Genomic DNA, 13951 nt, shown 5'->3' with positions numbered 1-13951 from the left:
TTTAGCATTGTAAATCATTCAAATCATAAAAGTTCTAACGTGTCCATAAGGAGAGTGTTGTATTAGGAAAAGAACCCTTTAGTACAAAATCTCCAAAAAAAATTTATATTTTTTAAATATTACAAAACCAACCGAAGTACAGTTATATTTTCTAATTAATATATATATATAATATCTTACATCAAACAATAAAATAGACAACATTACTTAACATATTAATGTTGTATATAGATACACAAATCTAACCCACCCCTAGAGAAAGGCATCTTTGAATTCATTAAATTAATTAGGTTATACATGATATAAACTAGTCATCAAGCAGGCCAAGCAGAGGACCTCATCCGGAAACAGACGGTCTGATTACCGCCCCCACACACTCCACTCCACTTTTTCATCTCAAATATTTCAAGTCATTTGGCAAAATCCCAGACACCATTTCCATAAACCAAATAGATTTAATCTCATAATCAATCATATGTTTTGGTTAAAAATTAATAGTGAATTGGAAAGTATGTTTTGCGTATCAACTCTCCAGTCCAGCAAAGCAAACACAAACACAGACAGACAGCCAAAACAAAGCAACAAAACAAACTTACTTCTCATCTACTTGGGCTTTCTATGGAATTGTACATACAAATACAGCAACTTGAAGCACACAAGTTTGAAATATTGTAAGTATTAAAGGTGATGTCGAATAGCTCAATCAATATATGTTTGTTTTTACCTACAAAGGAAATACGTGAGGGAACAAAGTAGAAAGAGTTGGATGGAATCGGTCAAAGGAAAGCAAACGGTGTCTGGTGTAAAAGAAAATCAACGCACTTATTCTGTGAATAGTAGAGCATTATGCAACTGCCAAAAGTAAAGATTCCAGAAAATAATGCACCACATAGGCATAACCATTCACAGGAATCACCAACGACCACGCATATGCCGCCAACCAAAACCCCTCTTAAAAAGTCATATTAAAGTAGATTCATGGATCCCAGTGCAACAAAATCTCAATAAAAAGATCAAACAAATTTACACACTATTAGAGTAAGAGAATAGGGGGATGAGGCTTGGGCTGCAAGCAAAATTACATGAGATAAGCATGAACAAATGCAGTTGTCACACAGCAAAAACTTTCATGGCTTTTGAAAGCCTATGCTACCTAAAGGTTTAATAGCATCTCATTGATTCATTACAATGCCAAAAAAACAAATGAATTAAGAAGTGACACATGACCAATTCTTTTAACCCATCCTCAACTGGATACAAATCTATTGAGTCCACAACCAAATTGCACACTTCAGAATCAATCCCAAATGTCATTTTAGTCGCAAATGGAAAGTAAACCTACTCAGTAGCTGTCTCAAAGAAAAATGGGATTCAATCATCTCACTTCAACATGAGACAACCAACAAATCACTTCACGCAGCCAAGATATCCAAGTTCACTCAACAGAACAAGAGCTTCCCAGCTAAACCACCAGATGTTTCATAATAATCTAGCAGCTAGCATTTTCCATCAAGCTATCAATTATATAAACTTTGAAGACTGGGGCAAGATATGATAGAGTAACTAAAATATCCAGCACAGGTAACCCAAACCGGCAAATATATATGTACTCAATGTGAGTAGAATTGGTATGGGATGAAGCAAATGCCCATAAAGAAAAGCCAACCCACAATAGCAAAGTTCATCAATAACATATACCTACACTTGTATTTTCTTCCTCTTCTTTTTCACCTATAGGTTTGAAGACATTGAATGATGTAACTATACAAATACTAATTTCACAAAAAAATAATTCTATATCTTTATTAAAATTAGACGCTACACCATTTCATTGTTTAAAGGAGAAAGAAAAAAAAATGTATGCACAGGGAAAAACAAGACAAACACCAATGTGAAAAGGAGAAAATATGTCAGAACTTGTATTTCTAAACTATGTTATTGATAAAAACGCCTGATGACACGTAGATTCCAAAAGTACATAAACAAAACTTCAGTAACTTTTTCTACTACACTCAGAAATGACTACACATTAAAGGTGCAGACGAAAGGGAAGTAGCTTTAAAACCATAGATCATACAATCATCAAACCAGAGAACATAGTCTGCAATCACCAGAACCATAAAAAGCATCTGCGCCCAACAAGCGGTCACAAACCTGAATCAAACATCCATCAACAACTCAATTTATCATTCCATACAATCTTAAAACAGCTAACAAAACACTCATGCAAAAGGCTACCGATGCAACATTCACACTCAAATAAAAAACATGAAGAAAATAACAAAGCATCAAAGAACCTACTTATCAACACATCAAAACTCATTAACTCAAACAACTAGCCCAAGATCATGTAAAAATTAATAGATGAAATTTAGACATCCTCGTCAATATCATGGATGCACATAGGCATGGCAAAGGAAAAGAATCAGCACAGAAACAAAACAACCAACAGAACACATCATATCTACATAACTTATGAAGAAAGAAAAAGAATAGAGACAGAAGAAAAGCAAAACACAACACAATACAACAGATAATCAATATCATGAATTATAATCTTGATAGAAACATTCTTAAACAATCCTTGAGCACAAAACTTGGTAAAACAAAACAGCAAACATGAGGAACTATAGAAGCCATGCAAATGAATTAAATAACTAACGACTTCCATTTAAAAAGTATTTACAACTGCACAAAAAAATATTTTATACCTTCCAAAATCAAATAATTTTCTCAACAACGATTTACAAAACACTGGAAACCAAACAACAACACACTTTTCTGTAGAGATTACAATAGCATTAAAGAGAAGTGAGTACAAACACAGATGTCGGTAACTGCACCTTCATCATTCTTCTATTCAAAACAATTGATAAAAAAGCAAAACACCCAAAGAAAAAACTTAATACAACACAAAAGTACAGTGCTCAGATGAGGATATTTTTAAAAAAAAAAAAAAGAGTAGAGATAACCAAGGAGCACAAGTATAAGAAACCAAAGAGAACAAGAAGTTTTCTTGAAGAGCAATTGAATGAGACTACAAAAGGATTACCAAGACACCAAACCTAAATAGAAATAGAATCCAAAAAACATCTCCAAACCAAAAGGCGGCTTTTTGTCTTTGATATCAATTCTTCATTTCATACACACTAAATAAAAAATAAACTGGTTTACCACATTGACTAAGAAAAGCAGCTCATGTGACTTAAAATGATACATTTGGAAACATCCATCGAATGAAGCTGTGATTGCATAGAGCCAACTTAAGAGACTAAAACCCCAAAACCCATCAAGTTCAAGGGATGAAAAAAAAATAACACATTAATTAAACACATCAAACCTAGTTTGATCAATTATAGCACATCCATAGAACAAGACAGTGCATCAAGTTGAACATCCAAATATAACACATACTGTTACATCATGCATAAACAAAGAGTAATATAACTAAACAAATATCCAAATCCCAGGTAAGAATGTAAACTGACAAGGAGTCAACCACAAAATGCAAAACTTCTAAGCATTCAGATGTTCGGAAAACATGACTCCAAAAATGAAAGACACAGAATACATAAATATGTGAAAGCCGCATACAACTTTACTAGACTGCATGCTAGCAAGAACTATTATATATTAATATAAACAAAATCAAAGAGAGAAGCAACAAAATAAGTCAGCCACACATATTCATTCCAACAAACAAGAACAAAGAAATCCATCATAAAACAGTAACAATAGCAGCACACGAAAGAGAACTCCAAAAAATTACCTTAATAATACGGCGGCGGGTACATTCCTCCTGGGGGACCCCTTGGCAAAGGAGATGTTCCTGATTGCTGATGGTGCTGACCTGGATACGCAGACGAAGATGATAAGCCATAATGTCCACTCTCTGGATACCCACCGGAGGGAACTCCACCTGAGTTTGGAGGCAGTCTGTACATAGAAGAAGCACCACCGCCACCTGCACCACCAGGACCGCCTAATCCACCACCAGCTCCACCTCCAGCACCTCCTAATCCACCATAGCCGGCCGACCCAGGTCCTCCATAACCACTGAAAGGGCCACCATAGCCACTCCCAGAACCACCCAAAGACGACGCCGCTTGATTACCCACTGCAGACATTCCCGGCCCTCCTCCCATTGAAGAGTTCAAAGGATGATGATGACCCATAGACGGCGGCCCAGAAAACCCAGTGTAAGATCCCATTCCCCCGGACCCAGCAAATTGACCCCCAGGTGGAGCCATACCCATCCCATCTCCATGAGCATTCCCTGGGCCACCCACCGAAGACTGAACTCCATCTGGGCCGGAGCCACCCTGCTTCCCTTTCTTCCCATCAATGGCCAATTTACAATTGAGCTGCCGTCCCTCAATGGTCTTCACCGGATCCACAAGCGCCGCCTGTGCTCCCTCCGGAGTCTTATAAACAAACAACGCGTAACCCCTACACTTACCCGTCTGCTTATCAAACCCTAACGGCCCCTCCTCAATCTCACCGTACAAGGCAAAATGCGCCAAAAGTTTATCCGATGCCATTTCGTACGGCACATTGGCGACGTAAATCTTCCTAAGCGAAACATCAGCAACGGAGGCAGTGGTGGTGGTGTTCGACCCAGAATTACCAGCCGCCGCAAGCTGAGTCACCGTCATACGCCCGTCAATCTTCTTACTCGGTTCTTTAAGGGCAAGGAGAGCGCCATCGACATGTCTAAACGTAACAAATCCATAACCCTTACTCTTTCCGGTCGCCTTGTCGAGAATAACAACAGCCTCCTCCAACTCCCCGTAAGCGGAGAAGAGAGCGCGGAGGCCGTCGGTTGTGGTGTCCCAACCAAGACCCCTGATAAAGAGCTTGCGCTGGGCGGTATCGGGATCTGCAATCGAACGAACGGAGTCGAGTACGTCGGGGTGGCGAACCACGGCTTCCTGGAGAATATCAAGGAGTTGGTCGGGAGTGAATCGGTCGATGAGCTTTCGAGCGTCCTCGGGCGAGAGTTTGGAATGGGAGGGGTCGAAGGGGTCTCCTGCTGCGGCTGATACGACGCCGTTCTCCTCCATCTTGCGCTTCTTAGAAGGATCCATTTGAGAAGAATAAGAAGAAGAGGACGCAAATGCTAAACCCTAACCCTAGATTATGAATTTATTTGTGGAGGAGAAGAAAAGAGGGAAAGATTTGTGATATTTTTTAGAGGGAAAAGGCAGTAGCAGTACAGTGGAGTGAAGTTAATGGCGAATCATATATATTTGGGCTTCATCAGAAAAATGGACAGTGGGATATTACTGGACCAGACTGCCCGAAAAAAAAAAAAAAAAAAGGCTTTTTTCTTGTATAGCCATATGAAGAAGAAAAGTTATACAAACACGGTTAGCCGCATTAATTACGGTTGCCTTTTGTAAAATTTTTGTTTTTAAATTTTTTAAACTCAAAAATAAAAATATATATTTTTGTTTCATGTTTTTTTATTTTTATAAAATAAAAATGCTTTTGATAACTATTTTTATTTTCTGTTTTTTTTAAATAAAAATAAAAATGTGTTTGGTAATTTTTATTTTTATTTTTTGTTTAAAAAAATAAAAAACATGTTTGGTAAATCTTTTTTTTTTTGAAATTTTATTTTTTATTTTCATTTTCTAAACTAAAATAAACTTTGCTTCAGCCGAAAGTTTTTCTTTTCCTTAACCTTTATGTCATTTTCACCGTAATTTTATCTTTCAAAAATGCTAATTTTTCTTTTTTTGTGTGTTCTCAGCTCCTTCTTGTTGTTGTTTCTTGAGATTATGAGCTTTTATGGGCATTTTTTATTTTTCTTCTTCTTCTTTTCTTTCTTTAAATATTTAAAGGTGAAGACTTCAAGATTGATATGGTAAAAGCCTAAAGGTCTTATCTCCTTAAAGTATACATATATTTATCACTTTTTTCAGTTCAAGCAAAAAGCTTTATACCATTCTAAAGAAAAGTAGAGTACAAGGTTGTTTCAGGCACTCATCTCTCTCAATATAATTGCCCGAAGGTCTCAATACCTTTGTTTTAAATATAATTGACTAATCTCAGGTTTAATCTCATGATTAAGTACTTTAATCTCATGATTTCAGATAACAAGGAAGATGATTTCAGATAAGAAGCTGTTCAGTTCTGGTGAGGAACCAAACGTGAGTCTGATGCCAATAACTTCTTTGGAGCAATGTCAAAGCTATTTACTTTGTGGGCAAAATGTGTGTACTGATATTTGTCATTTTCTGGACCTTTGATAACTCTCCAAGCCTGTAATGCAACACCAGAATATTTTCATGAGCTTATTTTGAAAGAAAAAGATTCATCTGAGAGGCTGCCACAAACAAAATGAATAAGAAATAATAGAATCGAAGTGTGTCAATCTTCTCCAGCTTTCATTACTCAAATGGAAACACAAAAAGATGCCATTTATAGTACCAAAAGCGAACAACTTACATAAACTTGATAGCATTTTGTCAAAACAAACTTGACAGAATTTTATACAAAAGACAGCCAGAAGTTGGAACTTAGCTTAGGGGGGTGGGGGGAACCCCTAGCGGCAACTAATAATATTTTGAGAATCATCAGCAATATAAACAAAGATATATAAAATATATAGAGAGAGAGGGGAGGAGATTTGGCAAAAGTCGAATAGATAGCAAAGGTGATACAAAAGAAGATATAAAAAAGCTTATGTGCCTCTAACATTAACACTCAACAGGACAAAACAAAAGACAACCTTGTACAAGTGTTTAACCAGTGAACAAACAAACCTCTTTCAATTCAGTGCCAGGAAGTGGCTCCCCTTCCGAATCACATGGTTGATAACTCATTGACTCATTCCATTTCCCAGTCATCAATATTTTTGGTTCCTCACTAGAATTATAATTTCATGATCATATTTTGTGTTTTTTTTTTTGTATGTAACACAATGTGATATTATCAAATTTTATAGAAGTCAATGCTTAGTAATGACATCTTCAATTGTTTCAGGATAGAAATGAGAACTTTGTTGGGCCCAGTATGCCAAATGAAAACAAGCTTAGAAGGGAAGATGATTCAATGACTGAGAAGCAGATGCATAAAAAGTATATGAACTCTACTTCTGAACATGGTCATTTAGGTAGGAATCATTGAAAGGCGAGTGGAACAGATCAAGGACATTGTCATGTTCCTATTCACAGTCGAATTGATTCAGCAAAACAGAAGCAACTTCTTTATAAAAATGCAGTGGCTAAACCTGTAGATAAGGTAGAATCAGGAAAAGGAATTGGTAAAAAGGCGCGTCTCAAGAAAAGGAGAGGTTGCAGTTGCAAAAATATCGATTTTGTCAACTATGATGAGCTCAACAAGATTACTGAAGCAGTACTCTCTGGATACTGTTTCTGGTGATTTGGAACAAAAGGGCTCTGACAACAGGTATTATCACTTCATAAAAGTAACATAATTTTTATTGGCAGCCATGTTTCTGTGTTTAAGAACAGAAATTCATTTGATGCGGCAAGATTTGTGTAATGAATCCAATTGTTAGGGTTGATTCTTCTTAGGGGAGTTAAGAGAGAGAGAGAGCAGAACAGATAAAACCCAAAGCAGCATAAACTATAAACCCAGAAAATAAAGAAGAAATATGTACCTGTGAAGTAAGAATACACTGAGCTTAGCTGAAACCTCAGAGTTGAGACCCAAATCACAGAGAGCAATGAGCCCTGTCAATTATATCGGACAAGAGAAAAAATGAAGGAAAATCACAAACCCTAATCCCAAACAAAATTAGAAAAAGAGATTGAGAAGAAGAAGAAGAAGAAATCATACGAGGGAGACACATGAAAGAGATGGTGTACCTTAAGAAAATTTGGAGAGACCCATGAGAAGCCATTGAAGCTTGAGAGAGGTCTGTGTACACGAGCTTGAGATGGGAGAAAAAAAATTGGTTTAAAATTTTTTTGAAAGTATGAAAATGGTGTTTTCAAAATTTGGTAAATTTTAATTAAAATTAAAAATAAGTTTAAAAAAACTTTAACTTACCGAACATGTTTTTCGGTGATATTATCAAATTTTTTATTATTTAATCAAAAAACTGTTTAAATTTTTTTTACCGAACAGGGCCTACATTTATAAAGTTTGTCAAAAATTTAAACAAAAATAATGTTGATTCTTTAATGAGCTCCTACCAAAGGAAGCTTCTCTCTTCTGAAACCCAAAACCACTAAAACAACCAAAAGAAAACTAGAAAATCTTTTCTATGCCGCCAATCTATCATTAAAATGAAAAACAACCCAACACAACGACTAGAAAACACCTAAACAACATTCAATTCTAATGAAGTTGAGACAAAAACGATTAAGAAATGAAAATAAATTCAATTGTAGAAAAAAATTTCAAAAATTTAATATTAGGTATAGTTTTATGGAACAAATGAGGTACAAGCGGAAACATTAATAACAAGTTTCCAAACAAAGTGGAATCATAATCTCAAGTATGCCGATATTAATATTTTCCCTAAATATTTGAATCAAATCTGATTGTAAACTATTTTACCTATTGCTTACTGATAATTGTCCTTCAAATCTGGTTCTTTTTTGGTTTCTACAATAAACACATACGGAAAAACAACTGAATATTAATTTGCGTTTTTTTTTTGTCTTTACAACAACTGGATATGAAAAAAAACATAATATTAATTATGGGATTTAATACAAAATAAGGATGATATTTTTAATTTTCTTTTTAAATGAAGTTGTCTTGGGGTTGTATTGACGTTGTCGTTGTGGGGTATACCTGTAACGCCTTGGTTACCCCAGAACAGTTACGGTGAATGGTGGACCGGAAATTTGACTCACTACCCGAGTCCTTTGGTAAAAAACGTGCTCTAAGTGTAATTAACAGGTTAAGGTATAAAACCAATAAAAAGGAAATGGATATTTTCATTACAAACTGCTCTACAGAGCTAATCAAAACATTTGCAAGTTGTTCTCAGTACAAAATGGTCATTACTGCTTTAAATTTACAATCATGCCGACCTAAGCGGCAAAAATAGGGTAAACCCCCTAGTTCCTCTGAGAACTCCTTGGCCGTGGTGGACAAGCGGCCGCATATATACACATCACCACCTAAGCTCTCCACTCAAGGCTAGGTGAGCTTTTCTTTTCCTTTACCTGCACCACATAGCACCCATGAGCTAAAGCCCAGCAAGAAAACATAACACTATACATAAGCATTATCAAATTATTATCATTATAATCACACTGAGCATAAAGCTTTCAAACAAATGAGTGAACATCACATGAGGTCCTGATAAACCATACTGAGTGACTGGCAAGCATGTCACTATCTCAAATGGAAGAGTGGCTACTAGGTAAGCCACTAGCCTTCAACAGGTTCTGGTAAACCATACTGAGTGACTGACAAGCATGTCACTATTTCAAGTGGGAGAGTGGCTGCTAGGTAAGCCACTAGCCTCCAAGCGCTTATTTCATTCATCGACCCTCGGGGTCGGTCTAGCATTAATGCTCTTTGAGTCATTCAATGCTGGTAGTCGATTAGATCTAATCTCTGTTGGCTTGCGTTAACACGCTAAGGCCGTCCTGACTAATAAGTCAGCGCAATGTGACCAGTGCCCAGTACACTGCCGAACCTAACTAATAAGTCACAGCTTCACAGTTGAAACTAGCACCTTTGCCAAATCTGACTAATAAGTCAGTACCATGCACAAGTGATCAACACATGCTAAATATTCCACAATCAATTCATGCCCATATTCATTCAACCACATGCCTCATGAATAACCATGCATGTCACGTGTGGGGTGCAGTTTTCTTACCTCTGGTTCGAGCTATAAATAATATAAGAACGACCCCTGAGAACGATCAACCTTTTGGTCCTTTAGCGGTTACCTGGTCATAACCAATTATGGGATTCCATCAATAAAATGAATAATAAAAGGTTCCCAAACCAAAACCTAACCTCCGGGACCTCAAACACTACTCAACCGGGTAGTAGGTTCAACCCCGAGGCCTAAGGTTTGAATCCCCAAGCTAAAAACACTAATCTGACCAAAATGACCTTAAGGGCTGTGGCCCTCCCCTGCTGCGCCGCAGCGCGCCCTCCAGACAGAGAGGGCCTTCCCTACCAGACGCCAAGGGCCGCGGCACACCACAGCCGCGCCGCGGTGCCCAGCCCAGACCAGCCATAAGGGCTGCACGCACCAGAAATTCTCCCCTGTGTTTTTCCTCTCAAACCAGCCCTTCAAACCAACTCAAAACCTCCTCCAAACACCCATTTTAATCTCTAAACACCACCCATAACTCACCCTCATCAAAACCCAAACTTATCTTCAATCAAAACCTCTTCAAATCCACACTTTCATCAAGAAATCAAAAGCTGAAAACTCAAAACTAAAACAGGGTATAACCAAAAAGTTAATGGATAAAACTTACCTCAAACCTGGAATTAAACCCTCTCTAATGGCTGAACCAAGTCTACAACCTCAGCCCCTTTGATTCCCTAGCTTAATTCCACACTTTGAGCTCAAAAACTCCAAGGAAGAAAAGAGAGGAATGAATGTACGGGAAGGAGAAGGTTCTTGCTCTGTTTATTCTACAACCCTCCAAAGTCATATATATCCAAACCCAAATGACTACCCTAGGTCTTTTAAAGCTTCTAAAACCATTCTAAGGGTAAAATTGGTACTTTCCACTTCCCAATTCCCGCTAATCTCAATATTCTCAAACACCAATAATTCACATCATGTTACCCTTTAATGCACGGTAACACTTTAATCATTAAATACACCCCGAGACTCACCCCGAGCCCCGAGCTTAAGCATGTTATGACCAAACCGATAATTAACATACCATGATCGTCTCATGCCAAATGGCTCGAACAAACCCACATCATAATGTGGTCCCAAAATATATCACCAACATGCATCCAAATAAACAATTTACCCTCAACGGGCCAAATTACCATCACACCCCTGTAATTAGAAATATGGACTCACATGCATGCATTTCACATCATATTATAATATAATCAACATATACATGCATTTTATCAATTAATAACATAATTAAGCAAGTATGGCCCTCCCGACCTACTGTTCACACCGTTAAACCATATTAGGGAATTCGAGGCATTACAATACCTACATCTTAAAAATGGATAATAATATAAATTCCAACATTACAATAGTAATCAAAATTTTCAATTATATAAATTTAAGGGAAATGATGCAATAGCAATCTTGATACATAAAAATGTACATTGGGATGACAACAATAATTACATCAATTTTGAACCTAGTGGGGAATTCATATCAGTGGATTGCAACTATGAAGAGCTACTACAATAACTATTTCGGCATCTACAATGCAACCCCTCATCAACACAGCTGCAACTATAATACCAAATAAAAGAATGAAACCCACCCCTAAATATATAGTGGATAATGCCAGTGTTTTCTTTTATGTTCAGCTAAAAAAAGGATTTAGACTTCACAAAGTATCCATTATGTGTGAACACATTCAACAACACATCAACAACATCAAATAATTTCTTTGAAAATAGAGAGTCAACCGTAATACAAGAACTACAAATCATCGACAATGGTCCACGAACAACAGAATCAACCACAGAGCAACGCACATAGGCAAACATAGAAGAACACAATGACGAGTTTGACATAATTGACTATGCAACACTTATCATATCGGAAATGCTAGAGAAACTCGAGAACAATCAGAATAAAGAAACTCAGGTTGATACTGAAGACTTACTAGTAATCACAAATTCTCGTCACCAAGATATTCTATGTGGCCAGATATACAAAGAAAAATCAACACTAAAGAGTGTGCTCAGCTACTATGAAATTACAAATCACTTCCAATACAAGGTGCAAAAATCATGCTCCAAAGAGTATAGTATTGTTTGTTTGGACCAAAAATGCAAGTGGTCACTAAGAGCATCAAGGAACGGCACCACACAGGCATTTATCATTAGAAAGTACTAACAGATACACACTTGCTCCTTGGATATAAGATTTGGAGACCAACGTCAAGCAACATCAAAGTTAATAAGAGACTGCATAAAACCAAAGTTCTTAAACATTAAAACAACTGCCACACCAAAAGACATCAGAAGTGACTTAAATGACAAGGATGGTATAAAGATGAATTACATGAAAGCATGGCGGAGTAGGGAGCATGCACTCAACAACTTGCGAGGAAAATCAAAAGAATCATACAACCTCTTATCAAGTTACTTGTACATGCTACAAAAAACCAACCCTGGATCAATATTAGAAATCAAAAACAGCAAAAGACAACAACTTGCTATTTCTATTCATGGCATTGGATGCATCTTTGAAAGGAAGGCCAAAATGTAAACCAATAATATTTGTTGATGGCACTTTCCTAAAATCTACATATGGTGGAACACTGCTCTCTACTAGTGCACAAGATGCTGGAGGTAAAAAATTTCCACTTGCATTCTATATTGCAGACTCAGAAAATGACAAGTCATGGGAATGGTTTTTTAAGAAATTAAGATAAGCTTGTGAAGTTAGAGAAGGGCAATGTCTAATATCAGATAGACATGAAAGCGTCATAAAAGCAACCAAACAAGTATACCTAAAAATAACACATGGGTACTGCATTTTCCACCTGCTCAGCAACCTGAAAACAACGTACAAAAAACATGCAAAAAAATACAGAGAACCATTCTTTGGGGCTAGGACAGCATACACAGAGCAGGAATTTGAATATTACATGAAGGAGCTCGATAGCTTGGATAAGTACATATGTCCTTTTTTTAAACAAAATTGGTTATGAAAAATAGACAAGATTCTACTCCAGAAATAACAGGTATTCAACAATGACTTCAAATATTGCAGAATTACTCAACTCAACTACTTTGGCAGCAAGAGAGGTACCCATAACAACACTGTTGGAGTACCTGTGTGGATTACTCCAAGATTGGACATACACAAACAAAAGGAAAGCCCAAAATACATTCACAACATTGACACTAGAGGCAGAAAAAAACTCACTGACAGCCACATATACTCGTTGAGAATAACTGTAAGATCTTTAAACACTTTTTTTAAAAATTTAATTAAGTTTTTTCTAGGGTTGCGCTTACATTGCTTCTGTGCCATAGCAACGATGGGGGTTTGCATTTAGAAATAGGCAAAATTATAATTGTTATAAATAAATTTATTATTCATAATGTGCTATAGGTAAAGGCACCAAATGAATATCTATTTGAGGTGTTCAAAGATCAAAATTCATGGATTGTAAACCTCAAAAATCGAACATGCACATGCAATAGATTCCAAATGGATGAAATGCCATGTGGTCATGCAATTGCTGTGATGAAGGAAATGAATCTAGACCCTTACAATTACTGTTCACACTACTACACAACAAAGACATGGTTTGAAACATATGAATCAACAATATACTCTGTAGGAAACCAACACAATTGGGATGTCCCACAATATGTCAAAGACATGATTGTTATGCCTCCATTTGAAAAAGTGAAAGCAGAAAGACCAAAGAAAAGAAGATTTAGAGCTGCTTGGGAAAATAAAAAGCAAAACAAGTGCAGCAAGTGTGGACAAAGATGACATAATAGGAAGACATGCAGAAACAGAGCGCCAAGAAGTTGAAATAACAAGACAACTACAAAAACAATTAATTGATTTTTTTTATACAACAACATTCATTTCATTTCTTTTATATTTAGAATCTATATTGTGAAGAAAAGTTATTAGTTCTATTTACCAAGTTTTTCAGAAATTAGAATTATAAAAGATAAGAGAGCTTAAGAAGAAAGGATTATAGATAATCACACAAGGGATTTTACGTGGTTGGGGCGTTAAAGAGCCTTAGTCCATGAGTCTGTTGTATTAGAACTTAAGGAGCTTTAGTAATGGGATGTTCTGTGAATTTGAGAA

The 13951-nt window shown here is 36.6% G+C and overlaps 2 protein-coding genes across 3 annotated transcripts; one reads left to right on the top strand and one right to left on the bottom strand.

Annotated features, from left to right (window-relative positions):
• Positions 1 to 981: 981 nt before the first annotated feature.
• LOC133802656 (UBP1-associated protein 2C) lies at positions 982 to 5319 on the bottom strand. 2 transcript variants are annotated; one of them, XM_062241007.1, is made up of 2 exons: positions 3770 to 5319; positions 982 to 1731 (listed from the first exon to the last, which is right to left on the bottom strand). In XM_062241007.1, exon 1 carries the CDS (start codon positions 5085 to 5087, stop codon positions 3771 to 3773), a length of 1317 nt encoding a protein of 438 aa, XP_062096991.1. In that variant the 5' UTR covers positions 5088 to 5319; the 3' UTR covers positions 982 to 1731; position 3770. The 2 variants fall into 2 exon arrangements, with proteins under 2 accessions (XP_062096991.1, XP_062096990.1); XM_062241006.1 differs by lacking the exon at positions 982 to 1731 and adding an exon at positions 1893 to 2154 and having other exon boundaries at positions 3770 to 5317.
• Positions 5320 to 12338: 7019 nt separating this feature from the next.
• LOC133800089 (uncharacterized) lies at positions 12339 to 13621 on the top strand. Its single transcript, XM_062238062.1, has 3 exons — positions 12339 to 12462; positions 12887 to 12921; positions 13232 to 13621. The coding sequence occupies exons 1-3, from the start codon at positions 12339 to 12341 to the stop codon at positions 13619 to 13621; spliced, it is 549 nt and encodes a 182-aa protein (XP_062094046.1).
• Positions 13622 to 13951: the final 330 nt, after the last annotated feature.

The sequence above is a fragment of the Humulus lupulus genome, chromosome 9, assembly GCF_963169125.1.
Source record: "Humulus lupulus chromosome 9, drHumLupu1.1, whole genome shotgun sequence".
Classification (NCBI taxonomy): Eukaryota; Viridiplantae; Streptophyta; class Magnoliopsida; order Rosales; family Cannabaceae; genus Humulus; species Humulus lupulus.
The sequence above is the reverse complement of the archived record's forward strand: the minus strand, read 5'-3'. Positions and strand labels throughout refer to the sequence as shown.